Source organism: Hoplias malabaricus, chromosome X2 (assembly GCF_029633855.1).
Source record: "Hoplias malabaricus isolate fHopMal1 chromosome X2, fHopMal1.hap1, whole genome shotgun sequence".
Classification (NCBI taxonomy): Eukaryota; Metazoa; Chordata; class Actinopteri; order Characiformes; family Erythrinidae; genus Hoplias; species Hoplias malabaricus.
This window is the reverse complement of record NC_089819.1, coordinates 51,092,642-51,119,090: the sequence shown is the minus strand read 5'-3', so window position 1 is coordinate 51,119,090 and position 26,449 is coordinate 51,092,642. Positions and strand designations below refer to the sequence as shown.

The 26,449-nt window shown below is 40.9% G+C and overlaps 2 protein-coding genes across 3 annotated transcripts; one reads left to right on the top strand and one right to left on the bottom strand.

The window, feature by feature from the left end:
- The first annotated feature begins 196 nt into the window (after positions 1-196).
- Positions 197-8,776, top strand: LOC136676381 (CD44 antigen-like). Of its 2 annotated transcripts, none has more exons than XM_066653345.1 (8): positions 197-373; positions 1,943-2,111; positions 2,813-2,952; positions 4,639-4,722; positions 5,282-5,977; positions 6,158-6,235; positions 6,333-6,411; positions 6,870-8,776. In XM_066653345.1, exons 1-8 carry the CDS (start codon positions 307-309, stop codon positions 7,066-7,068), a joined length of 1,512 nt encoding a protein of 503 aa, XP_066509442.1. In that variant the 5' UTR covers positions 197-306; the 3' UTR covers positions 7,069-8,776. The 2 variants fall into 2 exon arrangements, with proteins under 2 accessions (XP_066509442.1, XP_066509443.1); XM_066653346.1 differs by having other exon boundaries at positions 198-373; positions 1,946-2,111.
- A 2,493-nt stretch (positions 8,777-11,269) lies between these two features.
- LOC136676380 (excitatory amino acid transporter 2-like) lies at positions 11,270-20,633 on the bottom strand. Its single transcript, XM_066653344.1, has 10 exons — positions 20,504-20,633; positions 16,235-16,387; positions 15,609-15,859; positions 15,371-15,506; positions 14,432-14,558; positions 13,729-13,962; positions 13,436-13,630; positions 13,113-13,247; positions 12,283-12,502; positions 11,270-11,341 (listed from the first exon to the last, which is right to left on the bottom strand). The coding sequence occupies exons 1-10, from the start codon at positions 20,631-20,633 to the stop codon at positions 11,270-11,272; spliced, it is 1,653 nt and encodes a 550-aa protein (XP_066509441.1).
- Between the last annotated feature and the right edge of the window lie 5,816 nt (positions 20,634-26,449).

Here is a 26,449-nt window from a genome sequence, read left to right as displayed (position 1 = left end):
TTTCTTCAGACAAGCCTCAGTGACGTCCGTGGAGATAAAGTTGATCCGTATGATGTGTGTTAAGTGTCTGGCTGGGGGCCGTGAGCTAGGCTAATGACCGGTGAGAGAGGAAAAGTATGACACAATAGGTTGGGTGTGTTTGCGCTAGCACCACCCATCTCTCACCTCAGAGTGTGTCATCAGTCATGACTCAAGTTTATAAAGGAGCAGAGGCATGCTTCTACCGTCCTCAAACTCCAAATCACAGCTCATTGATCACACACCTGCTCCAATCTCACACATCTTCAACTAAACCTCTCTGTAAATATGCAGACACTTCTGCTTCTACTGGTCGTCTCTGGATTACTGGTGCTTCACACAACCAAGGGTCAAGGTGAGTGGTGAGATACGTAACTATTTTGCTAAGACAGAAGTTATAGAGCTTCAATAAATCTATGTTCAACCTCAAAATACAGTCACTGATTTCTTTTCATTGCCTTGATGACCTTGTATTTCTTGCTGTGTGATTCTTGATGTTTATATGATTATATATATATAGGATGTACTAGAAATGGGTTCAGAATGGGTTCAGGTTTCTCTGCCGACATCGTACTGGCCTCATTTGCACGACAAACAGTTTAAAATACAGAAGTTTCTAATTTGTGCCCAGTTTTACCTTTAAAATCAACAGCATCACCATAACCATTTGTTAATATATGGTTGCACTGACGGCCAAAGTTCCTTCTCCTCCTATTGGGGTTAAATTATTACTCAGTATTTCCATGATGAGTTTTTATATGAACCATATCAGTGGTCATTAGTGGTCACAGCAAACACTGCATTGGTCATTGACATCTGCTTTGTGAGGAGCATGTTTAACACACAATAAACTTAGCTTAATGTAAGTGCAGTTAATCAAATGTAAGACCTTATTATTACCACTTTATGTCTGTGTTCAAAATCCTTCAAGACTATAGGGATACATATTTATAAAGCGCTATTCCTGCGAGTGCTGTTCTAGGGGTTTAAACAGGTTTGAGTCTGTTTTAATGAAAGGTTTCTGTAGGTATCGTGTGTCCTTGTGACCTGCAGTAAAATGTTACAGTCTTTTTAGAAGAATGACTTAATCCCTTATTCATTTCCACAACACTTAGAGTATATATATATATATATATGAAAATGGGATCAACAAGTCTTAACTGACATGACAGCAGACAGGAGAAGTCCGGGTTGTTCTGCTATAAAGCTCTCTCTGGTTTAAGACGCATGGAATTCAGTAATCTCTCATATTATGACTTGCAATTTGGAGCACAGCACTTAAATGGATTGAGCCTGGTGCAACCCTCCTCATATTTCAGCTCGGCTCCAGTGAAGCTAGTCTACTGACTAAGCATCAAAAACCCAGGGCTTCCTGCTGCACACACACAGAAGCCTTTTGTGTGAATGCAAGATACTCTGGAGAATACAAATAATGCAGGTGTTCATGACACACAAGGAAGGGAGAGGCTTAAGCAGGTAGAAGGTGCCCTAAAGTTACACATCAGCTCTGCAATCTCCACTCCTTTTTGAAGCAGCAAAGGGATAGGGGAACTTTATAAACAGCCCATATCTTTGAAAAGCATGCTTTCTTGGTTTTTGAAATGAAGGTGTTTGATGTTTACATGGTTCAAGTCCATATATGGGAGCAGAGCTGCAAAAACAGGCCATTTTACTTAACCACACTTAACTTTGTGATGTCACAGCAACCAATACATTTGCCTATAATCACATACCTCAGCCAGCAGCACTTTAGACCAATTAATTCACATATAAACCCACAGAGATATCGATAATATGAACTGCGTAGTACATCAAAGAGTGCTATATTAAAAATGGGACAAATCCATGTTATTAATCCTTTAATGTACTTTAAATTTAAGAGTATTTTAAGAAGATGCCATGTTTATACTGGTTTCTCTCTCAGTAGAACAGAAAATGAGATGCAGCTACGCTGGAGTCATCCATCTGGAGGGAGGCAGCCGTTACACACTGAACTTCCACCAGGCTGAGCAGCTCTGCCAGAGTTTAGACTACAGTTTGGCGACAGAGGAGCAGATAAACAAGGCCTTTAACGCAGGCCTAAAAACATGCAGGTTAGCACTTTAATACATTTGTACTCAAAATTACTACTGGTCTTACGTCGGAAAACTTTGCTTTCTGTGTATATCATCGCTTTCAGAAAGACAGAAGAAAGCCTTATATCTCTTTGTGGTTTCTCATTTATTATTATATTATATTATATATATCTATAGTTTCCTCCCGGGTGCTCTGGTTTCCTCCCACAGTCCAAAAACACACGTTGGTAGGTGGATTGGTGACTCAAAAGTGTCCGTAGGTGTGAATGTGTGAGTGAATGTGTGAGTGTGTGAGTGTGTGTTGCCCTGTGAAGGACTGGCGCCCCCTCCAGGGTGTATCCCCGCCTTGCGCCCAATGATTCCAGGTAGGCTCTGGACCCACTGTGACCCTGAATTGGATAAGCGCTTACAGATAATGGATGGATATATCTATAGTAATATAGATATATAGGCCTATGCACATATAAAGCTTGTAGACCTAATACTCCCTCCCTGGAATGCAGTTCCAAAGCAGGAGCTGTTTAAGAAAATGGTCTTTCACCTCCTATATGATCTGTGCATGATCATAATATCTTGGAATTCATGGAGCTCATGCAATAGAATTTTAAACTTAAATGTTGCCCTGTAAAGTTTCCATTTGAGGTTTAAAACAAGAACAATGATATTAAAGAACACTGCATCACCAAACCGAACAATGCTAACACATCACCTTTGTTTAGATATGGTTGGATTGAAGGCCAGATCATTTCCTTCCTCCCACACATTGTTGATCCAAACTGCACCTTCAACTCGACTGAAGTCATTTTTCAAGCTGAAGCAGCGCATAACCTCTTTGACGTCTACTGCTTTACACAATCAGGTGGGCAAAGACTCTTTGAGTCATGTCTCATTAAATGTAAAATTACCTCACACTTAAAGTGCCTTCTTTGGAGCATTCCTCACCTGTTGACACATGGTTCTTCATGAGATGGATATCAATGATTACATTTTTTATTTAAAAGACCCATAACCATGTATTAGAGCAGTCAGTCTGAACACAGATTGTTTACGTACAAAGAATTTGGAAAGTCTTCAGAGCATTTCAGGCTTTTTTCACATTTAGTTGTGGCCTTGTGCTAAAATATGAAGAAATCAAGTCTTTTCCATCATTCTGAACACAATACCCCATAATGACAGTGTGAAAAACTAAAATATTGAACTGACATAAGTATTCCGACCCTTTACTCAGTACTAAGTTAAAGCACCAATGGCAGCCTCCAGTTTTGCTGGGTATAGTGCCAAAACGTTTGCACACCTGGACTTGGGATTTTCTACCATTATTCTTTGCAGATCCTCTCCAGCTCGGTCAGGTTGGATGGAGACAGCCATATCAGGTCTCTCCAGAGTTTTTTTTTTGACTGGGTTCAAGTCAGGGCTCTGGCTGGGCCACTCAAGGACATTCACATTGACTCCCCTGCCACTCCTGTGTTGTCTTGGCTGTGTGTTTAAGATCATTGTCTTTTTGGAAGGTGTACCTTTGGCCCAGTCTGCACACTCTGGATGAAGTTTTCAATAAGAATATCTCTGTACTTTGCTCTGTTCAGCTTTTTCTGAAACCTGAGAAGTCTCCTTGTCCCAGCCACTGAAAAACACCTCCACAGCATATTGCTTCCACCACCATACTTCACTGTAGGGATGGTATTGGGCAGGTGAGGTGCAGAGACTGGTTCCTCTAGACATAGCACTTGGAATCGAAGCCAGAAAAGTTCAGTCTTGGTTTCCTCAGACCAGAGAATCTTGTTTTTTCACAGTCTCAAACCCCTTTCACACATGCATGGTAACCCATTTGTATGTGTGAACGCAAACGCCTGCAACATTTGTTCCGGACATTACGCAGACTTTATCCAGCTAGCCCCGTACAGAGACGCTGGGATGTGTAAACACAACTGCGATTGATCAGAAATATTTCCTGCACACACTGAACTAAAAAGGTTCTTTGGAGCTCAGTCAGAGTGACACTTGGGCTCTTGGTCACTTCTCTTACCAAGGCATCTCTCCCTGATTACTTAATTTCGTAGGGATGTCAGTCCTTGGAAGATACCTAGTTGTTGCAAACTTTCTTCGTTTAAGAAATATCAAGGTCAATTTACAGAACAGCCAAGATATTTTGCAGCCTCCTCCAGATTTGTGCCTCACAGTTCTACAGGCTGTTGCTTCCTCCTCATGGCTTGGTGCTTTGATATACATTGCTATTACAACTGTGAGTCTTTCCAAATCATGTCCAACCAATTGAATTTGCCATAGACGGACTCCAGAGCCAAATTTCAAGTGGCATAGTAAAGGGTCTGAATACTTATGTCCATGTAAAATGTTAGTTTTCCTGGTTTTTCTCTTTTCACATTGTCATTATTGGGTACTATTTATTTATTAATTTCGCACAAAGCCTCGGTATGTCAAAATTATGCCAAAACAAAGAACAACTTTGGGACATTTATTATAGAAAAAAAAATAATAAATTCATGCAATTAATGGATGAGAGTACTAGCCTTGTGTTCTGTTCCCACAGAATCATTGGGATTGAATTGTGAAAACGCCCTTACTTCCGCTCCAGCATCTATGAGCAGTCCTACACAATCACATCTAACCACAAGTGAGTAGACCTTCTCAACTTTCTCCGTGTGTTGCACACCAGACTTGAATAGAGATTATGATCATGCCCGCTGAAAAAAAAAAAAATAAACATGGAATATAATGAAACTTACCACACAGAAATTCCCAAACCACACCTGCCAAACCCTGTCGTAAATGATTAGTCATTCTTAACCACTATCTTGGAAAGTGCTATTCCTTGGCACACCCTACATGTAAATGAACGCCTGCAGATCAGTGCATGTTTTAGCATGTTTGCTTTTATTATGTTTCTCATGAATTATCTTGGCTCTGAGAAGTCTTTCCATTTAATTTCCCAAGAGGATGTGGGGTTAGGAGGTGGTAAATTGGCCTGAAACCATTAACAATTGAAAGAATTGTACTTAATACTAATAATGAATCAAGTAAACATGGAAATAGCCTAACGAAACAAAAGTAGTGCAAAAAAAGAGTAACATATATATGTTAGTATGTTGTTTGGGGTCAAGTCAGTGTCATGGAACATCTAAACAGTTCCCCATTCAGTTCTTAACATTTTACTGTGTATTATTCTGTTGTAGTTGCAAATCCTGACCAAGAGGAAGATGTTCTTGAGGAAGTAATAGCAGATGGTTTCATAGTGAATATAAAAGGAACAACATCTGCAGTAAAAAACATCAAAACATCAGGCAATAATGACAAAACAAACACTTCTCCTAAGAGTAAAGATTCAGAAGGAACTCAGACCACTGTCACCCCTCAGGAGGGCGGTACGACAACAGTAAATGAACCCAAGAGCCCTGACATGACAACTCGAGACCCTGAGTTTGCTAGAGAACCTCCTACATCACTTCCAGACAATGAGAATACTGAGAATTCATCTTCTGTTCTCCCTCACCAAGAAACCACAATGTTCCTCAGAGAGAATACTGAAGGCAACAGTACACAAACGTCCTACCCTGAACTTGGGGGAACAGAGATAAATCTTACCACTGAAGAAACCATCAGTGAGAATGTAGAAGGTTCAGGAATGCTTCCAGATACATTCCATAAAAAGGAATACAAGGATTTCCGCCTCCTGACAAGCGCCAGCACTCAGGTGAGCAGCCTGAGCTCAACAACCCTTTGGTCCAGGCCCCAACTGGGAGAAGAAGGGTCTGGAATAGAGTCTGAAACAGATGTCACCTCAGAGGTTCCCACTTCAACCGGGTCTACCATTGAAACAATAGTAGAACTTGATGTACCCAATGTTTCAGGACCAGAGACCAAGGCTGAAGGTATTTTATCACTCTATCACCACGCCGTGTCACAAACAAGCTCTACTGTTTCAATGTGTGTGTGTGCAACCTTTTCTGCTCCCATGTACATAGTACATAGTGTTGATTTAACACTGGTGAATTTACTGTGAAAAATGCTAGAAAGGCTACACATGAAGAGATTAATCACTTTCTCTCCAGGACCCAAGGGGCGTTCTTTCCCAAAACAAATAGAAGTATATCCCACAAGTTCTCCTCAAGCAGCAGAGGGCACACCTGGTCAGTGAACTCTCCAGCACTGTTCTCCATTCTCACACTGTGTTTATATGCTGTAAACACTTTGTTTAACCCCCACTGCATTGTGTCCCGTCTGCAGGCTGGCTGATTATTTTTGCATTCTGCATGACTCTTGGCGCCATTCTGTGTGTATTAGCTGGGATCGCTACCAAGGACATGTAGGTGTTTTTAGCCATAAAATTGATACACACCACCCTATATTTGAGTTGCTTAAGCTTAAGTCTTTTCATTTCTTCAGCATGTATATATTATTCCATTAATAATAGCATATGTAAAGGTGGCATAGCTCATGTTTATCTGGAATCTTTTGTAAGTTCCTTTGCATTTACATACAAGCAAATACCTATTGTTTACTCATTTCCTTATTTGCGCATATGAAGACTATTTATGTTTTGATTGGCCTTCTGTTAAAAATATTAGTAACAATACTTGTACAGTGTAGTAGTAAGTATATCTCTTTCGTTTACTGTCAGTTAGCACATCACAACTTACTATGGCTAACTGTTGAGGTTTGGGTAAGGGTTACATGCCGTTACAAGTAGTCCATAAAATCATGGGCCTCAATGTAAAGTAACTGGATTACCATTAATTGGAATTTATTTTGCTTTTATTTAAGGTGGTATAAGCCAAGTAAGAAGAGCCTCAACATCACACCAAAGGTGGACGTGGAGGAATACAACAAATCAACAACTCTTACACTGTCAGAGAAAGAGCAGGAGTTGGTGACACTGATGAAGGGTACAGATGTACTGAAGAGCGATAAAGACTTCACCTCAATATCTCTAGACCCTTCTGAAAAGGAATATCTTATGTAGCGCAGCTAAGACATATATGTTGGGTCTTAAGCTACGGCATAAGGTCCTTAAAAACCAAAGTCAAAGAGGTTTAACTGAACCTTTCTCTGTGTATCGTGTGCAGGATTCTGAATACAGGATAAAAAGTGTTAACAACACCGCTTTTAAGAACACAGTTTAATTCAGAAACCTCAGAGAGCAACTGTTAAGTTTTTAAAATGAGTGATGCAAGTCTCTTCTGATGGGATAATGAGCTAAATTTAATATGTGATGCTGAAGCGGACTCAAGTCTTGACTCTACACAAGGGGTTTCTCCTCAGTGGGCAATGTGCTCACGTTTGTTTGTCTGAGAAATATATTTGTATTGTTTCCGGACCCTGGCCAAGCGATCAGGGTGAATTTAGTGGGGCGCTGTCTCAACAGCCAATCACTACGCCCCACTAAACTCACCACAAAGTGATTGATTTCCCACTATGTTATTTTCAGATTCCCCACTCATGGCTATGTTGGGTTGCCAGGTTTGTCTACACCCAGCTGTTCGTAACTTTGCTGTGTTTATGATAATGCTGCTGGCCCAAAGAGTATTACATCCCTGACAATTTGGTCCCAAGTCACATGCACTCACCTAGGAGATACCTTCTCTGATCAATATAGAGAGAAACATTGTTCACTTGACATTTCACACACTCCTTTCCTTCTCCTGCTTTGTCTGAACTTTTCAGAGAATGTTTATTTTATTACTGTAATCCGTTACTACATTATTATACAAACAGTTGTAAATATCTATCTGTAAGTACTGTGTACTGTGTGATATATCGCTGTCTTTCAGATGATCAAGTGTTTAGCCCAAACAGAACGATTAAATGCTATTTTTACTTGACCTTAATAATTTATTAGTTTTTAAACATGTGTCTTTTATTTTGGAAATTTAGTATATCCTTGAATTATGAAACAAATCTTTTCATTCCTATTAATCCAACCATAATTCATTAATTTGACTCTCTCTCTCTCTCTCTCACACACACACACAATTGTTCAACACTTTACAATCACTACTTTCTTAATGTTTATTTATTTTTGTATTTGTTTTTATTCCCATTATTTATTCGTTAATCTAAAGAGCTGTGATGTTGTGGGCTGCTATATTTTAATCCTTTATTCATGCATCTGGTTCCTTATAACTTTAAACATTGCTAAAATACTTTTAAATATTGGTGTTAACGTATTGCAAAACATTCTGCTTCTCAGATTCCAGATAAACACAAACTTCTTATTTAAAATAAAGGAACAAGGAAATATAGAGACAATGCATTGCCTTTATTTACAATTTATGATAAACATCCTTAGAAAAATAGAGGAAAAAGACAAATTCAAAAAAATGAATATTGTTATACAAGTATTATCTTTGACGTCACAATAAAACGTGGGTCGCACAAAAGGAGACTCTGATGGTCAGAATAAAAACAACATACACACATTCACAAAAATCTGAATAAAATTCTTTAACAGACAGAAAAATCTGTTCTTGTGTCAGGCGCAGCCCAGGAATACACACATTTACACAGAAACCTACATCTCCCTGAACGTTAGCTCTTTCTGTACTGAACTGTAGTGATGCGGATGGATTTGTACTGTTCTGTAATTCATAAATAAATTCATTTGACTTTTTCCTCTAATGCTTTTAAGTCTAAAAAAATGTTTGACAATTCACAAGAAATAAAACATAATCATCCACCTTCATAGAAAGAAAGAAGTGAAAAATATTATTATATTTAAATGTAGTCTTCATTTTTCTTCCACGTTCACCTGAATTACCTGCCTTAATGTGAACAAAATAACTGGATGCATAGAGAATACATGTGCACAGCTACACAAGAAAACCTGCAACAATCTAAACCCAATCAAATCTATTCAAACAGCTTTTTAATACATGAGTTGCATTTTATAAAACCATAAGCAAAGATGATAACATATTACTGAAAGGACACATGCATACGGTCATGGGATAAACCTACATAAACCTTTAATGACAACAGGCACAGCCTACTGCTAGGGGGCTTTATACCCTTCAAACCAAAGATGGGGTTTGAGCATTTTGATTTTTGTTTTCAAATCAGCCGCACTTACTGGGTTATCTATTGATTACAGGATCCGTTTAATTAAACATTACAACACGTTCAAATGAAAGTAGCTGAATACATTATACAGGGCAGGGGTGCACAACTCCAGTCCTGGAGGGCCGGTATCCAGCAAAGTCTGGTGATTCCTCTGCTAAAACACAAGCCTTAAACCTGTCAATTTACAGATGAGTTGAATCAGGTGTGTGTGAGCAAAGGAATCACCAAACTTCACTGGATACTGCCCCTCCAGGACTGGAGTTGGGCACTCCTGATATAGGGGATATTTAGGGGTCTGCACACAACATTGTCATGAAACTTTCTGAGCTGAAATGCCATAACTGAAAAGTTTCGTCTCGGAAAGTGACACCTGTGGGAATAAGCCCTCGTAAATTTTTATGTTTTTTTTCAAGTAGGTTTTAGTTCCTTGTCCTTAAAGGTATATGTAGGTGTGGTGTAACCGTATATAAGCTGCCTTACAGCAAACTGTCGCCAAACAAAGCTGACTACCAGGTTACAAAAACAGACCATAATATCCCCTAGCTCAAAGAAACCTACATCAATCTTAAGAATTATATATACACAAAGTGCTAGGAGGCACTTTAATAGGAAAAGTAAGATTATGGTGCAAAAGAGGAGTAGTAGTAGTATCTTTGTATGTTTTCTGGGTTGGATGTGGAAGACTGCGTCACATTCTGGGAGATTTATACTTTTTTTTTTAATACTTCTGCAGCTCTAGAGGATGTGAGCATTGTATGAAACACCATTATGGCGTATTTTACCCAGAAACAAAACAGAAGAGTCATAGTTTCTTTCTAGTGCCACCAGAGGATTGTCTGAATATTCAGTAGTGAGGGGAGAGAGAGAGAGAATTGTCTACTTTTCTGCACAATTTGCATCGATATTTCAAGGCAAGTTGTTGTTTAGCATACATATAATGAACAAACAATTGAACAAAGCACACATCATACACACATGGACTGTAGACATAAGTTATAAGAAAAATAAACATGCAGGACGACTCTTTCCTTCAGTCCCTTTAAGCCCACTATGCACACTGAGTCATCACAGAGTAGTAAATCATGTTGTTTTATTCTTGTTTTGGGGCCTTTGGCTAAGAAGATGTCCTCATGTGGATGACAACACTTATCTCAATGTCAGCCTTCATCTTTAATCGCTTACCTGGCATTTGCGTTGGCCAGCAGCTATAAATACACATTGCAGTTGAAGGCAAGACACCACACCTTTTCAGAACCTATAAGCATGCTGGGAAATTCTTAAGGTAAGAGGCCGATCTTGAGTGCTGCCTCCTAGGGTTAATCCACCTAAGACAAGCCAGTCAATAGGGAGCTCCTGCAAACAAGCTGTACTTTCCTAAAACTTGCCTGTAGAGGTGGGGTTTGGTGAGCTCAACTATGTGCTGCTGGTGGTAGGTTTTTCAGCCTCAAAGGACCAAGCTGACATCTTTGCACGGAACCCTCAGCAATAGAATATATGTAATAATCACATTTTGAGGATTTAGTGGGGTTTTTTTTTTTGAGCTTCCGTTACTTTCAGGAAACTCGTTTTCGGATTCTCACAGAAAGCTTTAGGGATAAATTTCTCTTCATTTTTGAGAACCTTCAGTGGTATCTAATGGTGGATTGGCTGATGCCTTTGCTATGTTTAGAGGCCACTGTCATAATTACCTCTTTTAAATACATAAAGAAAGAAAGAAATTACCTGCAAGGCCACCTGACTAGAACACACTGCTGTGCTGCTACACGTACCTGTAATTTACAGTAATACAGAGCTCTTTTATCGAGCTGGAACTGGAAGTATGTTTGTGTGCCATTGCTCCAAGGTGGCTCTCGCCCACAGGTAAGGCTCGGTATGTAGCCCAAACATTAGCCTGTCCTTTAACCGACTAAATCCCTGAGAGTATTGAGGGTTTCAGGATGATTGTGACTGCCACAAAACTGTCCATTCTTGTGCATGAGAAAAGTTCTTTGACATCTTTTATACGTATTGTATGTGTAAAAAGTTTACATTTGTTTGTTTGTTTTCAGCAGGATGAATAAGCTTGCGGAACTCGGGATAAGGCGGAGCAGGATCTGTGTGTTGTGTTAATCTTGTATCCAAGGTTCCTCCTCAACAAGAGAGAACTCCGCAGGGGAACCATTTGGGGCCAAGGATACCTGAAAGCAATTATCAGGGACATCTAACTGTTGGACCAAGGCACATTCAAAATGCATTTACCGGTGCTGGTAACACTACACCGTCTACAACTTGGAGCAGAGAAACCATTTCCAGTGTTTAACTGTCTCAACTGTCTAATATTCATGCATTAAAATCTACAGAATGCATGGAATCTAGTTCTAAGCAGAACTTTAAATATTACTGTTCTTTATTCTTGTATGGAATCTCTGCCCAAAGCAGGAGATCTAAAGTTGCTGAGGAAAACTGCCATGCTCACTATTGTACAGTGGACTGAGCATTGGCCTAAATTCTTCAGGGACAATTGTCACTGATATCTGCTCAACTGCAATGGAATAAAGCATAAAAGAAAAACAGTACAAAAGAAAAGACTTATTGCCAAAAACAAAAGTCAGTCTCAACCTCTTTGCCAAGAATTCCACAAAAGGACACAGCATGAGCTGAAATAGCAGCCTTTTCCCTCAGAATTCGACAGAAAAATGTCAAAAACAAGATTTCAAGAAATTTATATTTACTGCTTTGTACAACCTAAGCCATTACAGTGCCTATCATATCTCAGTCTGTGCTGAAAAGGTCAAAACCAGCTTGGCCTTTCAGTCTAAATATAGACAATGCAGCAACCAAGTCCATGCATTTTAGACTTCTAGGGACTTCTGATTCTGTCCCCCAAGTGGTTGAAGTCTAAACTGTCAAACAAAGGTTTTAAAACTGCTATTTCACCCTGTACACAAACACATAAATAAATAAGATGTTTATTTTTCCATCTTAATTCAGTCTCCAAATTATACCTCTGGGCAATCATTGCAGAAATAACTAAAATACAATAACAGTAAGAAAACAAAATAATACATGTGCTGTCAGGTGATAAAAAACAAAAACCACTCTACATACAGGTTTCTATATCTGTGAGAGTGATAGGTACCTTGCAGTCATCTATCAGGACTTGTGGACAGGAGTTGCGTGATGCATATACGCCATGGTTAGTGTTATTCTCATAGAACGACTGTGACTTGGTCATCTCAAAGTCATCTGTCCTCATCTGCTGGGCATCAAACATGTCTAGCTCATCTTTGGAGAGGTGGTACACAATGCCTGCCCCATATGAGTCTCCAATTACGTTCACGGATGTTCGGAAACGATCTCTGTTGGATTGAGAGATAGAGAAAAAATACACGTGCCACATCTCTTGAGGCTGTAATGTTTATTTAGTTCACTAAGATTTTGTCATTGTTGGGACAAAACATCATACGTCCATTTTAACTTTGATATCTTGAGATATTTTGATATTTCCAGCAGCCATTTTTGTTGCCTCCAAATTCGATAATGAATGGACAAATAAAAATGCTCTAAAATAGCTTACATACCATTTAAGAAGACCCCAAGTTTTGTTCCAACAATTACAGTTTACATATTGGCTCAGGCCTTCAGTTGGATCAGATGTTTATTAAATGGCCAGGTTTATCATTACCATTTTTATGTTGATTATGGACTACAGCAGGGGTGCACAAATCCAGTCCTGGAGGGCTGGTATCCAGCAACGTTTGGTGATTGCTCTGCTAAAACTCACCCCTTAAACCTGGCAATTAACAGATGAGTTGACTCAGGTGTGTGTGAGCAGAGGTATATCCAAAATTTGCTGGATACTGGACCTCCAGGACTAGAGTTGGGCACCCCTGGACTACAGCATTAAGGCATAATAGCATACACTATTGAAGAGCTCTATATAAATGTCTCAGGTTTAGATTTACTCACAATAGCCAGTCAACTGCCACCAGTAAACTGATGTCTTGTGTTGGCAGTCCCACAGCCGTCAAGATCAGAAGCATGGTGACCAGACCAGCACTGGGAATACTGGCTGCTCCTACACTAGCTAGAGTGGCTGTCAGGCTATGTAGGAAATACACAATTAATTACATCTCATTTGGTACATTGGTAGAGTATAGTTTGTACAGACTTGCAATAGGGCTAGCACAAGTGTTTCTGGGTAGAGGGTAAGGTATATATCCTTCTGATGTTAGTTCAATATAGTAATAAATTGTATGGGTTAAATTCCACTGCTGTTAATATTTACCTACCTTACTGTAACAATCTGACCAGGGTCAAGCTGTACTCCATTCATCTGTGCAATAAAGATGGCTGCCACCGCTTCATAAAGGGCTGTACCATCCATGTTGATTGTTGCACCAACAGGAAGCACAAAACGGGTTACCCTCTTATCAATGCCCAGGTTCTCCTCCAGGCAACGGAAAGTAACAGGAAGTGTGCCAGCACTAAGACACAGGAAGTATAATGTTACAACAAATTCTTTCATCTCTGTTTTAATGCAGTTATATAAGTGATTAATCACAATTAGAAGAAAACCGTGTACCTGGAGGCTGTCCCAAGTGCCGTTACCCAAGCCTGAAACATTCCCATAAAAAATGTGAAAGGGTTTTTCCGGACGATGATGAAATATATCAGTGGGAGGAAGATTCCACCATGGATGATGAGGCCAACAATGACGGTTACCATGTACATCCCCAGTTGCCGTGCCACCATCTCCAGGTCATTAATGGAAATAATCTTTCCACAGATCAGACATGCAATGCCAACTGGGGAAAACCTAAGACAGGAAAGATGCATTAATTTGTCTGCATTTTGGCGATCCAGCCAGGAGGGTGAATATCCCATCTGAGATCACGAACAACTAGGCATGAGGGCACCCATCTTAGATTAGACCGATTAAACATTGACCATATCTGTGGAGTGGCTCAGACAGAAATATGATAAGGTTTGCAATGAAGACATTTGTAATTATTAATTTGTTAATTAATATGTTAATTTGTTTATTATTGAGAAAAATACTTGAACAAACGGATTTAAATTGAATTCGATATTTATATGCACTTATATGCATGTATTACTTCAATATTATGTGGTGAAATCTGCTTATTTATTACGTTCATAGCCAATAACAGTATAGATAGAATTTACTTGGTTTATATGAAGTATTAGAACATAACTGTACTTTCTGATTAATCTGATTAATAAATTACTAGTTAACTTTAAAGTTAAAGTGTTTATATGCTGACCACATGATCATCCCGACAAGCCTCATGACGATTTCGTTGAGAACATTGAAGAAGTCCATCATCAGTCTGGCCCTCTCGCCCATCTTTCCCATACAGATTCCAAATGCCACAAAGAAACCAATGAGACCTGGCAAAAGAATAAAGGATTTCACTTATACCATATGAGACAAACACATGAAGAAATATTTATCAGGATTACACCATGAACCAAATTTTTAACACAATAATTGGGAAACTGATCTGGTTTCCTGTGACCCTCTAAACATATACTTTTCATAATTTCAAAGAGAAGTCATGATGTCAGGAAAGAACAATGTAACAGAAATAAAAAACACTCTGTTATAATCAAGAATATATCAACAGAGTTCCCTCCTAATGTTGGTTTTATCACAAGGAGATGTCACAAATTTGACTCTAGTGCTGCCTGAGGCCAAGAGTTTAAAAAAAGCTCCAGACACAGGGGTGGCATGGTGGCACAGCAGGTAGTTTCACAGTCACACAGCTCCAGGGAACTGGAGGTTGTGGGTTCAAGTCCTGCTCCGGGTGACTGTCTGTGAGGAGTGTGGTGTGTTCTCTCTGTGTCAGCGTGGGTTTACTCCGGGTGCTCCGGTTTCTTCCCACGGTCCAAAAACATGTTGGTAGGTGGATTGGCGACTCAAAAGTGTCCGTAGGTGTAAATGTGTGGGTGTTTGTCACACTGCAAAGGACTGGTGCCTACTCCAGGGTGTGTTCCTACCTTGCGTCCAGTGATTCTGGGTAGGCTTTGAACCCACCACGACCCTGAACTGGATAAGCAGTTTCAGACAATGAATGAATGAAAACTGGACACTGTCATTATGTAAGTTTGGAAGCAGTGGCTGGTGTTTGAGAATTCCAGTTAACAGGTGAATTAAACTGAAGAGAAATTTGGGTAATAATTTAAAAACAACATGTAGGCACCTAACACGTTCATGCCACTCTTGAACTGGAGAGATTTCTTGATGACATATTTAGCTGCACCCTTGGTGGAATTTCGTCCAAATCGATTTGGATGAGGAGGTGGAGCCACTTCTACTTTATTTGTCACTGTCTGAATCTGTAGAGAGAAAGCAAATAATGCAATTATGACCTAAAGTGCCATTAGATATAAAGCATTAATTTCTGATTCATCAAAGCTTCATATATGGTTTATTCTTACCTGCTGGAAGCAAGCCTGAACAAGATTCTCTGGAAACAGATTTCTAATTAGATCAAAGAAGGCATCTAGGCTGGAAACTTCATCATTCTTCTTTCCTTCTCCTAAGTTTGCTTTCAGCTTTGGGTTTCCAGGATGGATCGCCAGCACCAGGAGCACTCCCAGGACAGCAGCAATTATGGTTGTGGTCATGTAATATACCATGGCCCTGGTGCCAAGACGACCACTTGATTTGGCATCCAACCCAGCAAGCCCTGTACCAAAAACATAATAAATATTAATAAGAGGTGTCTTATTACAATGAGAATTATAATGAGAATTTCTTTACATTATGAAACGTTATTGTACTAAAAGTCAGTGGTCTGGATGTTTCAGATATAAGAAAAAAGGTGTCCCCATGTTAGAAGCCATCTCAGTGGAGCAAAACCTGGTTCATTCGTGGATTACATAGTTAACAGATTCTTCCTCTCATGCAAAACATGTAATATTATCACTAATAACATATAACTCATGGATATTGTTTTCTACTTTTAATGTTAAACTGTGAAGTAAAATCTGCCAAAAGAAGCAGTAATGTTTATGTCATTCTTTTAAAATTGCTACACTTTACATATTTCTGGTCCAGGTACCTGTGATTAAACTCGAGATGATCAGAGGTAAAATCAGCATTTTCAGCATTCTCATGAGAATATCCCCAGGAAAGGCGATGATCATGATGACATCGGCAGGGAGCGGAGAAGCATATCGCAGAAGAATTCCAGCTACTGAGCCTGCAATCACACCTAGACAAATCAAAGCACAAGACAAAATCAAACTTCTGTGTAACTATGGAGCTAAATTAGGGTCAAAAGTTTTGTTTATTTAAAAAAAAAAACACCTGAAACTTTTAAAAATACAACAATGTATTCAAAATTAAAAAAAGCGTATGATGTTTTGTTTCTGTTGCTATGTGTGGAATGGGAAATTTAATTAAGGAGTTGTGGAAAAGGAGCTAATTTAAACATTGTTAACATTTCTTATCCGCCGACTGGAGCCAGCAGATCACATATCCCCACCTTAACTGGTACTGCAGCTGCTTTCTGTGTTTTAACACTAAGAGAAGCGCATGTAAATACCACTGTGTAAACATATAGAATATAAAGGAAAACACAGCAACAGAACAGGTTTAATTTAAAGCACGATTTAATGTGGAACGGAAAATCAGACTCAAAGGCTGGGGAATAAGGAGCTTATTCAGATTCGTTACCGACTCGCTGCAGCTTGTCCTGATGGAGTGGACGCCATCGCCAGTTTGGAAACTAAACTGTGGGTGTGGAACTATACACTCTGACAGAGTTTATCGATCTTTTACTGCAGTTGGTGCTGAATGTTGTCTAAAAGAGTTTACTATACAGGACTTTGTCATTAATGTCAATGTTTTAATCTGAATGTTGTGTATAACGTAAGTGCTCAATGCTATTTCTCATAGTCAACAGTGAGAAAGGTCCTCCACCTTCATTGCTTTGCTGTCAGTAAGTATACCACACCCCTCTCCACTGATGCCCCGCCTCCCACGTTAAAACAGGGTCAGAAGAAAACTGAAAGAAGAGAACTGAAAAACTAGGATCCGAAAGTGGAAACGAAATGATCTGAAAGTGAAATTAAGTAAATTAAATTAAAATAAGACTTCAAATATCAAAATATATAGGAAAGTGAAAAATGAAAATAAATTATTTGTTTTAAAAAATCCATAATTGAATCAAAATTCTATTTAAACTGAAAAAAAAAATCCTACGCTTATTTTAATTTTGAATACATTGTTGTATTTTTCAAAGTTCAATCTCAAGATTTGAACTTTCAGTTTCAGGGTTTTATTTTTTTTCAAATAAACAAAACATTTGACTCTAATTTAGCTCCATATGTAAATTTATACTAATAACTCCAATAGCATTGTGCAAATGTTCTATATATATTTATTTGGTGACTCAGACCTTTCCCTTAATTGCAGTATCCAGTCTTTTTAGGAGACATTTTCAGCTTTTCAAAACATGCAACAAGGTCTTCCACACCACCAAACTTCTGTCTTAAATGCTGGATGTATGCTCTGCTTCTCAGAAAGTAACTTCTGTGTATTAAATGATGTTTAGGTTTGGACTCTGGGGTGACCAGTCCTTTGTTCTGAGAATACCAGCAGATTTTTTTGATTTGCAAGTGCTCTACTTTTTTTGTCAGTCTTCTTTACTCAAGAATGGATTTAATGGCTAAATAATATTAAAATTTTCTGTTTTGGAAATCCTCAACCCCTAATAAAATATTTTATTTGAAATCAAACTATAAGCACTATATTTGTCATTAGTAATGTGATGGCTTTCAGTATCTATAAAATATTAGCATTCTAGATGTTGAATTTTCTTTCAACAGCTGTCCTAACTGTCCAGTACATTTACTCCCTTCCTACTCAAAAAGCAGAGGGGAATGTGGCCATGGTTTTTTTGCTTGTACACATAATCCAATTAGAGTAGCAAAAGTTGATGGTCACCATTTAGTGGCTTTAATAGATGTATTTAGGACCATTATTAGCAGGCAGTTCTGTATTCTACACCTACTGGAAATTGACTTGTGTCACACCACACAGATATAGAAATAACACATCTGCATTCTTAACTATAACAATATTTGTAATGTTTTTGTATGTAAACTTCACACGTCTTGTAGTAATAGTCATATTTAACACATGTAACACAAGGGCCAAAATCCTGAAATACTAATAAACATTCAATAGGTAAGAAATTAGTATAATTGTATGTATTTGACATTCTCAGTTTCTTGAGCATGTTTTTAAATGTATGGTCAAAACTGAAGATGTAGGCTCAGTGTATTCAATGCAAGGTTTAAAATTATGAAAGTTAATCAGTGATGCTCATCTAGAACTGCTGTAGCATTAACTATGCTATGATCCCATTTATTGGTTGACAGGATAGCAAATATTCTAGATAACCTATAGAACACAAGTGTTTTAACTTTTTGTTCATGTGGAATATTATAATAGTTTTGAAACCGAGGCCTACAGAAAGTCTTCTGGAAAATTTCTAAGTGTTAGAAAAACAAACATCTTTTATTCAGTCTAGTATACACTCTAGTTTCTATAATTTTACTATGATTAAATATTTAGTGGATATATATGGTTCACATGTACTGTAATATGCTCCTGCTATAAATGTTACAATTTGCTATTGTAAAAAGAAATATATAAATAAATACTCCTTCTTTATTAGAAGGCTTAATTTATTCTGACCTTTCTAATGATAGGGTGACCAGACATCCTCTTTTACCCGGACATGTCCTCTTTTTTATGGGCGGAATTTCACAAATGTCCGGGATTTTGTTTTTCTAGAGCTTACATAGAATTTCGAGAAGTTTCGTTCACAAACTAGTCCCGCCCTCCCCTACTCCGATTGGTTCGCTTGAGTGAGAAGGGGGCGTGGTGAAGTAGCCTAAAATCTTCGGATTGGACGGTCTGACTGTAGAGCTACCGTTATTGGTCGATAACCTTCTCTGTAAACATTTAATTGGTCAGTCTGCATGTCAGTAGTCCCCCCTCCCCCTGATACATGTCCTCTTTTACACCATCTCAGATCTGGTCACCCTACCTAATGAGAAAGAAAGATGAGACAGGCCCAGCTTTGGGCTGGTGAGTGCACTAATGTTTGATAATGTTGCTCTCTGACATACAGTGCCCTCATCTAGTACCTTGTGTTTGAATCAAAATGCAAGAAATTAGCTTATTTTATCAGTAAGGCTGAAAACAAAAATTGAGAACCAAGAAACTTTCAATCAAGTGCTTAGCATCTGTCATCTGTACAAAGCACAACAAACATTTGCATAAAAGTAAAAGGAATGTTTCCTCATTTCCCACTGGAACACAGGATACAACAATACAGAAAAAAGTCATAAAGACACCCTTTACCTTTCTGCACACACACACACTTTTCATAATTACACAACGTAAGATTAATTTCACAAAATATACATTTGCATGCCTCTTTGAATGTAGGAGTATATTAGTGTTTATAACTGCTGCAGTTCCTGGTTATAACCCACTGAATGTCTTTGTAAACACTGATAAGTGTTGCTATGTTGATAAGCAGCAAGCATTCATGTTTTAACAGCACTTTCTGTTATGAAATATAAGACTCTAGACCCACACAGAAAAAAAATATGGGGAGCAGAACATTCTTTTGCATGTATTAGAACACAAACAACCTTCAGCAACCATTTCACCAACAGTAAATATTTGATTCAATGCCATTTATATAAACATTATCATATTAAATGGGACATATGAATTAAAAAACAATTTCTGGATTTAACCCACAGATTTTAAAATAAGTCCGCAGTCACTTTTGTGTCCTTCCAAAGTAAAAACAAAAACACAACAAAAAACATCTGCTAAAACTCCAATTCTAAAGTCAGTAGGTGAGTCAATAGAATTAGAGATTCTCCATTTACAGGACCAGACCCACCTTAATGCTCAAATTAGTCATTTTGTAAAGGGTGTACTGCTTGTATGTCACATAAGACTGCCATCCACTGCTTAAGCAGCAAACCATGCCAATTAAGTGCCTAGAAAACGCCTCTACAAAAAACTAATGCACAAACTTGCACTGAGCTAATGGTTAGTCCACTGTCACATTAAAAATGAATTGGTATTTAATTCTAATGCATCAATTTTTAAAAGTCCTAAATTCCAAAGTTCCAAAAATTGGATAAATATCACTCAGACAGATCCCGAACTCATCCTTGGTTTTTCATCAAAATGAGAGACTAATGCTTGCAAAGATAATATACAACAAGATTTCTTTACACCTTCTCCGAAGGCTCTGAAGGTTCCTATCTGTTATCCCCTCAGTAATACTTACCAAGAACTGTAAGTGTTAGAAGCAAGTTCTTCATGAATGTGTTGCAAATGCCTCCACATGCTGGCTCTGGTGGAGGAACCGGGGGCTCAAGGTCATTCTCATGCATTCGGACCTCCACCTGTTTCTGCATGTTGTTAGCACTGGCCAGAAAAAGGGAGAAACAAATTAAGGATCATTCATTTTTGTTGTTGTTTAAATAAGCATGGTCTATTTTGCAGAAAATCTGCATTTAACATACATAGAACAAAATCTGTGCTTGTTTCAAGTATGACTCGGTCATAGTTCAGGACTTACATCCCCATACAATTGAGTGAGCAGTGAAATGCTCTGTTCAGAAAATTATTGAATCAGAATTGTTTAGAGTGGTGTTTACAGTGTTACTAATGCCACTAAAAGCATCACAGAAAGTATTACTTAAAAATTGTTGTCTGACAAGGGCGCCATGCTGGAATCCGGCAGTCCAAAGACACACTTTGGTAGGTGGATTGGCTACAAGTGTCCATAGGTGTGAATGTGTGAGTGTGTGTCATCCTACGATGGACTGGCACCCCCTCCAGTGTGTGCTCTCACTTTGCGCCCAGTGATTATGGGTAGGCTCTGGACACACAATGAATGAATGTAGACATTTTTTACAAGAGTTCTGAAAGAGAGTTTAAAGGTCTTGATTCGTGTTTGGGGAAAAAATGATCTAAAAACACATTGACATGGCGTATAAAATTCCCTTTATTGGCATTATAGATACTGTATCTCCTTGTTCCTGTCAAAACCACTGTAAATAAATCTATATATGTTTTTCATGAAACATTTCACATCAAACCTTTCTGAATACCTTTGCTTGCAGCTCTGTATTTGATTTCTGCATAAAGCTGTAATGGTAGCCCCTGGTGAGGTTAGAACATTCTATTCCTGGAACGGGTGAGCTACCAGCGTAATTGAGCAGTGGACCCAAGTGCCAAGCAGTAAGGGAGGGGAACATAAGAGGAATAAAAAATAAAAATAAATTAAAAATGTATGATAACGGGTGGAAAACGTAAAATGGGTGAAAAAGCAATACTCCGCACAAACCCACCCATTTTCGGGAAAGGTTTGAGCGGGAAGGAGAAAACAAAGGACACCAGGGGAGACTGGCTACTTCGAAAAACACTGAGGTTTGGTGAGTAACTCCCAACTGAAAAACACAAAAAATAGTAGGAGAAGGAGAGCTAGACCACTCAGCCTTCTGAGAAAACAGAGAAAAGACGAGGAGGGCGAGACCTCTCAGCCTTCTGAGAAAACAGAGGAAAGATGAGCAGACAGATATCCAAATTACCAGCTAGACTCTCTCACATAGGTAGTGCCAAAGAACCAGCAACTCAGGCTGATTCTAGTGAGTCTTTATAGACCTGTCACCAGGTGCCCTCGAGGGGCGGCTCCCGATGTCCCCAACCCAGCGGCACGGTCCCGCCAAAAATCTCGGATCAAGTCGGGGTCCAAAATACGGTGAGCAAGAACCCTAGACCGTTCTTCCGGACCGTCGCCCTCCCAGTCCACCAAATATTGCATACGACCCCGCACACGCCTCAAGCAGGCATCGGACTGCGTAAGCAGGGCTGCCACCTACCATACAGGGACTTGTTGTGTCAGGAGCTCTGGTGGAGCAGAGCACAGGCTTAAGACGGGACACATGGAAGGTGGGGTTGACCCTCAAAGAGGGTGTCAAGGCCAGGCGGCAGGAAACTGGGTTAACTCGGTGCAAAATCTTGAAAGGTCAGAGGTAACGAGGTGCTAATTTGCCGGCAACGACTCGAGACGGGAGGTCCTTGGCTGACAGCTACACCTGTTGCCCCGGGCAAAAGGTCAATGCAGGACAGGGTCTTTTGTCAGCATTGCATTTCTGGGAGGCAACAGCAGCCTGGATAGCTCACCTGGCTTTCCGCCACTTGGTCCGGCACTGCCTGACAAACCGTTGGGCTGTTGGGACTCCAGCATCCATCTGTTCTGGGAACATAGGGGGAGCGTAACCATTCTGGCACTCAAAAGGGGACATACCCAGAGACGAGTGCCATAGAGTGTTGTGCGCCACCTCCGCCCATAGTAATTGGTCAGACCAGAAGGTGGGTCTGGATGAGACCAAGCATCGAAGAGTCCTCTCCAGATCTTGGTTGACCCATTCTGTTTGCCTGTTAGATTCTGGATGAAATCCAGATGACAGACTTACATCAGCCCCAAGGTAGCGACAGAAGTCTTTCCAAAACCGACTGGCAAATTGCAGACCTCTGTCCGATACCACATCCCTGGGCAACTCATGCAATCTCACCACATGCTTGAGGAAAAGATCAGCTTTCTCCCTGGCTGATGGCAGTTTTTGCAGTGCGATGAAGTGGCATGCTTTTGAGAAACGATCAACCACCACCAGGATCACTGTGTTCCCCTTAGATTGGGGTAATCCAGTGATGAAGTCAAGGGAGACATGAGACCATGGGCAAGGGATGTAGAAGTCCAGTCGGTTTGGTTTGCGGGTCCTTATTGCGAACACAAACCTAGCAGGCTGCAATGAATGCTCGCATGTCATGGTCCATGTGGGGCCCCCAGAAGCACCGTCGGATAAACTCTAGTGTTCGGGTTACCCCAGGATGGGCCGTAAATGGGGAAGTATGCAGGACCCTGCAGGGCCCTGCTTCAGACTGCGGTGGGGACATAGAGCCTCCCCGGAGGGCCACCTCCTGGGTCGGGCTCAGTGCATAATGCCTGGATAACCGCATCTTCTATCCCCAAATCAAAACACTCTGGAAGACTCTTATGGTCTGTGGCACCCGGTCAACAGGGGAGTCCTCCCACTGGCGAGAGAGGGCGTCTGGCTTGCTGTTTTTAGTGCCTGGCTTCTATGACAACACAAAGTTGAATCGTCCAAAGAAAATGCCTACTGGGCTTCTGTGGTCCACTGATATCAGCTGGATGTCTTACGAGTTAAGGTGGTCAAAGGCGCAGCCACTGAGCTGAAATTCTTGACGAACCTGCGAAAGAAGTTTGCAAAACCCAGGAAGCATTGGACCAAGTGAAGCAACGTCAGCCTGGGCCAGTTCGCCACAGCTCTGATGTGAGAAGGATCTATTTCCAAGCAGTTGTGAGCAACCACGAAACCTATGAAGGAGACAGACTGAGTATGGAACTGGGATTTTTCCAGCTTTACAAAAAGATGGTTCTCCAACAACAGCTAGAGAACCCATCTGACATGGGCAACGTGTTCATTTACTGTTCGACTACATATTAAAATGTCACCCAAACGCATAATGGTCAATGGCTTCCCTTAAAACCTCATTGATGAGTCTTTGGAAGACAGCTGGGGCATTCATGAGCCCGAAGGGCATTACTAAATATTCATAGTGACCCGACGGGGTGATGAAGGCTGTCTTCCACTCATCACCCTCCCTTATGCGAACCAGGTTATAGGCACTGCGCAGGTCCAGTTTGGTGAATACTGAGGCCTGCTGCAGTGCCTCAAATGCTGATGTCAAAAGGGGTAACGGATACCGATCCTTGACTGTGATCTTATTGAGACCTCTGTAGTCAATACATGGACAGAGGCCACCATCCTTCTTCCCTACAAAGAAGAAGCCAGCTCCTGCTGGGGAGGTTGATGGCCTTATAAACCCAGCCTGTTGTCAACCCTTACAGTGAGATCTATAAGACTGTCCAGGGAGGCAGGACAGTCCCGGAGGGCCAACTCATCTTCCAACTCGTCAGTCAGTCCCTGCTGGAATGCGACGAGCAGAGCAGCTGTGTTCCACCTGCTGTCAGCAGCCAGTGTGCTAAACTCAATAGCATAATCAGCTGAATCAATAATTACTGAACTGTAATCAACTGAACGCCTTCCTTGCTTTAGGTGTAAAAGACGAGCCCACCTCCCCACCCTCTGCTGGATGGTCAAATTTGCGGCGGAGAGCCGCCGTGAACAGTGAAAGGGAGGAACAAACCTCAGGTTGGTTCTCCCATACTGGAGTGGCCCAAGCAAGGGCTTGACATGAAAGAAGGGTCATTATATAGGCCACCTTAGCCCGTTCAGATGGGAACCGTGATGGTTGTTGTTCAAAGATGAGAACACTGAAGGAGAAACCCATGGCACCCTCCTGGTTCTCCTGAGTACTGCTCAGGAGCAGGCAAGTTGGGTTCTACCCTAGGGCTATCCAGATGACAGACTTACATCAGCCCCAAGGTAGCGACAGAAGTCTTTCCAAAACCGACTGGCAAATTGCAGACCTCTGTCCGATACCACATCCCTGGGCAACTCATGCAATCTCACCACATGCTTGAGGAAAAGATCAGCTTTCTCCCTGGCTGATGGCAGTTTTTGCAGTGCGATGAAGTGGCATGCTTTTGAGAAACGATCAACCACCACCAGGATCACTGTGTTCCCCTTAGATTGGGGTAATCCAGTGATGAAGTCAAGGGAGACATGAGACCATGGGCAAGGGATGTAGAAGTCCAGTCGGTTTGGTTTGCGGGTCCTTATTGCGAACACAAACCTAGCAGGCTGCAATGAATGCTCGCATGTCATGGTCCATGTGGGGCCCCCAGAAGCACCGTCGGATAAACTCTAGTGTTCGGGTTACCCCAGGATGGGCCGTAAATGGGGAAGTATGCAGGACCCTGCAGGGCCCTGCTTCAGACTGCGGTGGGGACATAGAGCCTCCCCGGAGGGCCACCTCCTGGGTCGGGCTCAGTGCATAATGCCTGGATAACCGCATCTTCTATCCCCAAATCAAAACACTCTGGAAGACTCTTATGGTCTTTGGCACCCGGTCAACAGGGGAGTCCTCCCACTGGCGAGAGAGGGCGTCTGGCTTGCTGTTTTTAGTGCCTGGCTTCTATGACAACACAAAGTTGAATCGTCCAAAGAAAATGCCTACTGGGCCTCTGTGGTCCACTGATATCAGCTGGATGTCTTACGAGTTAAGGTGGTCAAAGGCGCAGCCACTGAGCTGAAATTCTTGACGAACCTGCGAAAGAAGTTTGCAAAACCCAGGAAGCATTGGACCAAGTGAAGCAACGTCAGCCTGGGCCAGTTCGCCACAGCTCTGATGTGAGAAGGATCTATTTCCAAGCAGTTGTGAGCAACCACGAAACCTATGAAGGAGACAGACTGAGTATGGAACTGGGATTTTTCCAGCTTTACAAAAAGATGGTTCTCCAACAACAGCTAGAGAACCCATCTGACATGGGCAACGTGTTCATTTACTGTTCGACTACATATTAAAATGTCACCCAAACGCATAATGGTCAATGGCTTCCCTTAAAACCTCATTGATGAGTCTTTGGAAGACAGCTGGGGCATTCATGAGCCCGAAGGGCATTACTAAATATTCATAGTGACCCGACGGGGTGATGAAGGCTGTCTTCCACTCATCACCCTCCCTTATGCGAACCAGGTTATAGGCACTGCGCAGGTCCAGTTTGGTGAATACTGAGGCCTGCTGCAGTGCCTCAAATGCTGATGTCAAAAGGGGTAAGGGATACCGATCCTTGACTGTGATCTTATTGAGACCTCTGTAGTCAATACATGGACAGAGGCCACCATCCTTCTTCCCTACAAAGAAGAAGCCAGCTCCTGCTGGGGAGGTTGATGGCCTTATAAACCCAGCCTGTTGTCAACCCTTACAGTGAGATCTATAAGACTGTCCAGGGAGGCAGGACAGTCCCGGAGGGCCAACTCATCTTCCAACTCGTCAGTCAGTCCCTGCTGGAATGCGACGAGCAGAGCAGCTGTGTTCCACCTGCTGTCAGCAGCCAGTGTGCTAAACTCAATAGCATAATCAGCTGAATCAATAATTACTGAACTGTAATCAACTGAACGCCTTCCTTGCTTTAGGTGTAAAAGACGAGCCCACCTCCCCACCCTCTGCTGGATGGTCAAATTTGCGGCGGAGAGCCGCCGTGAACAGTGAAAGGGAGGAACAAACCTCAGGTTGG

Excerpts from the sequence above, each read along its gene's own strand:
- LOC136676381 (XM_066653345.1), top strand. The coding sequence starts at position 307 with ATGCAGACACTTCTGCTTCTACTGGTCGTCTCTGGATTACTGGTGCTT. Across the intron at positions 374-1,942 it reads TCACACAACCAAGGGTCAAG|TAGAACAGAAAATGAGATGC; the intron begins GTGAGTGGTGAG and ends TTTCTCTCTCAG. Across the intron at positions 4,723-5,281 it reads ACAATCACATCTAACCACAA|TTGCAAATCCTGACCAAGAG; the intron begins GTGAGTAGACCT and ends ATTCTGTTGTAG.
- LOC136676380 (XM_066653344.1), bottom strand. The coding sequence starts at position 20,633 with ATGCAGAAACAGGTGGAGGTCCGAATGCATGAGAATGACCTTGAGCCC. Across the intron at positions 15,507-15,608 it reads TTCAGGCTTGCTTCCAGCAG|ATTCAGACAGTGACAAATAA; the intron begins GTAAGAATAAAC and ends TTCTCTCTACAG. Across the intron at positions 13,248-13,435 it reads GGTCAGATTGTTACAGTAAG|CCTGACAGCCACTCTAGCTA; the intron begins GTAGGTAAATAT and ends TTTCCTACATAG.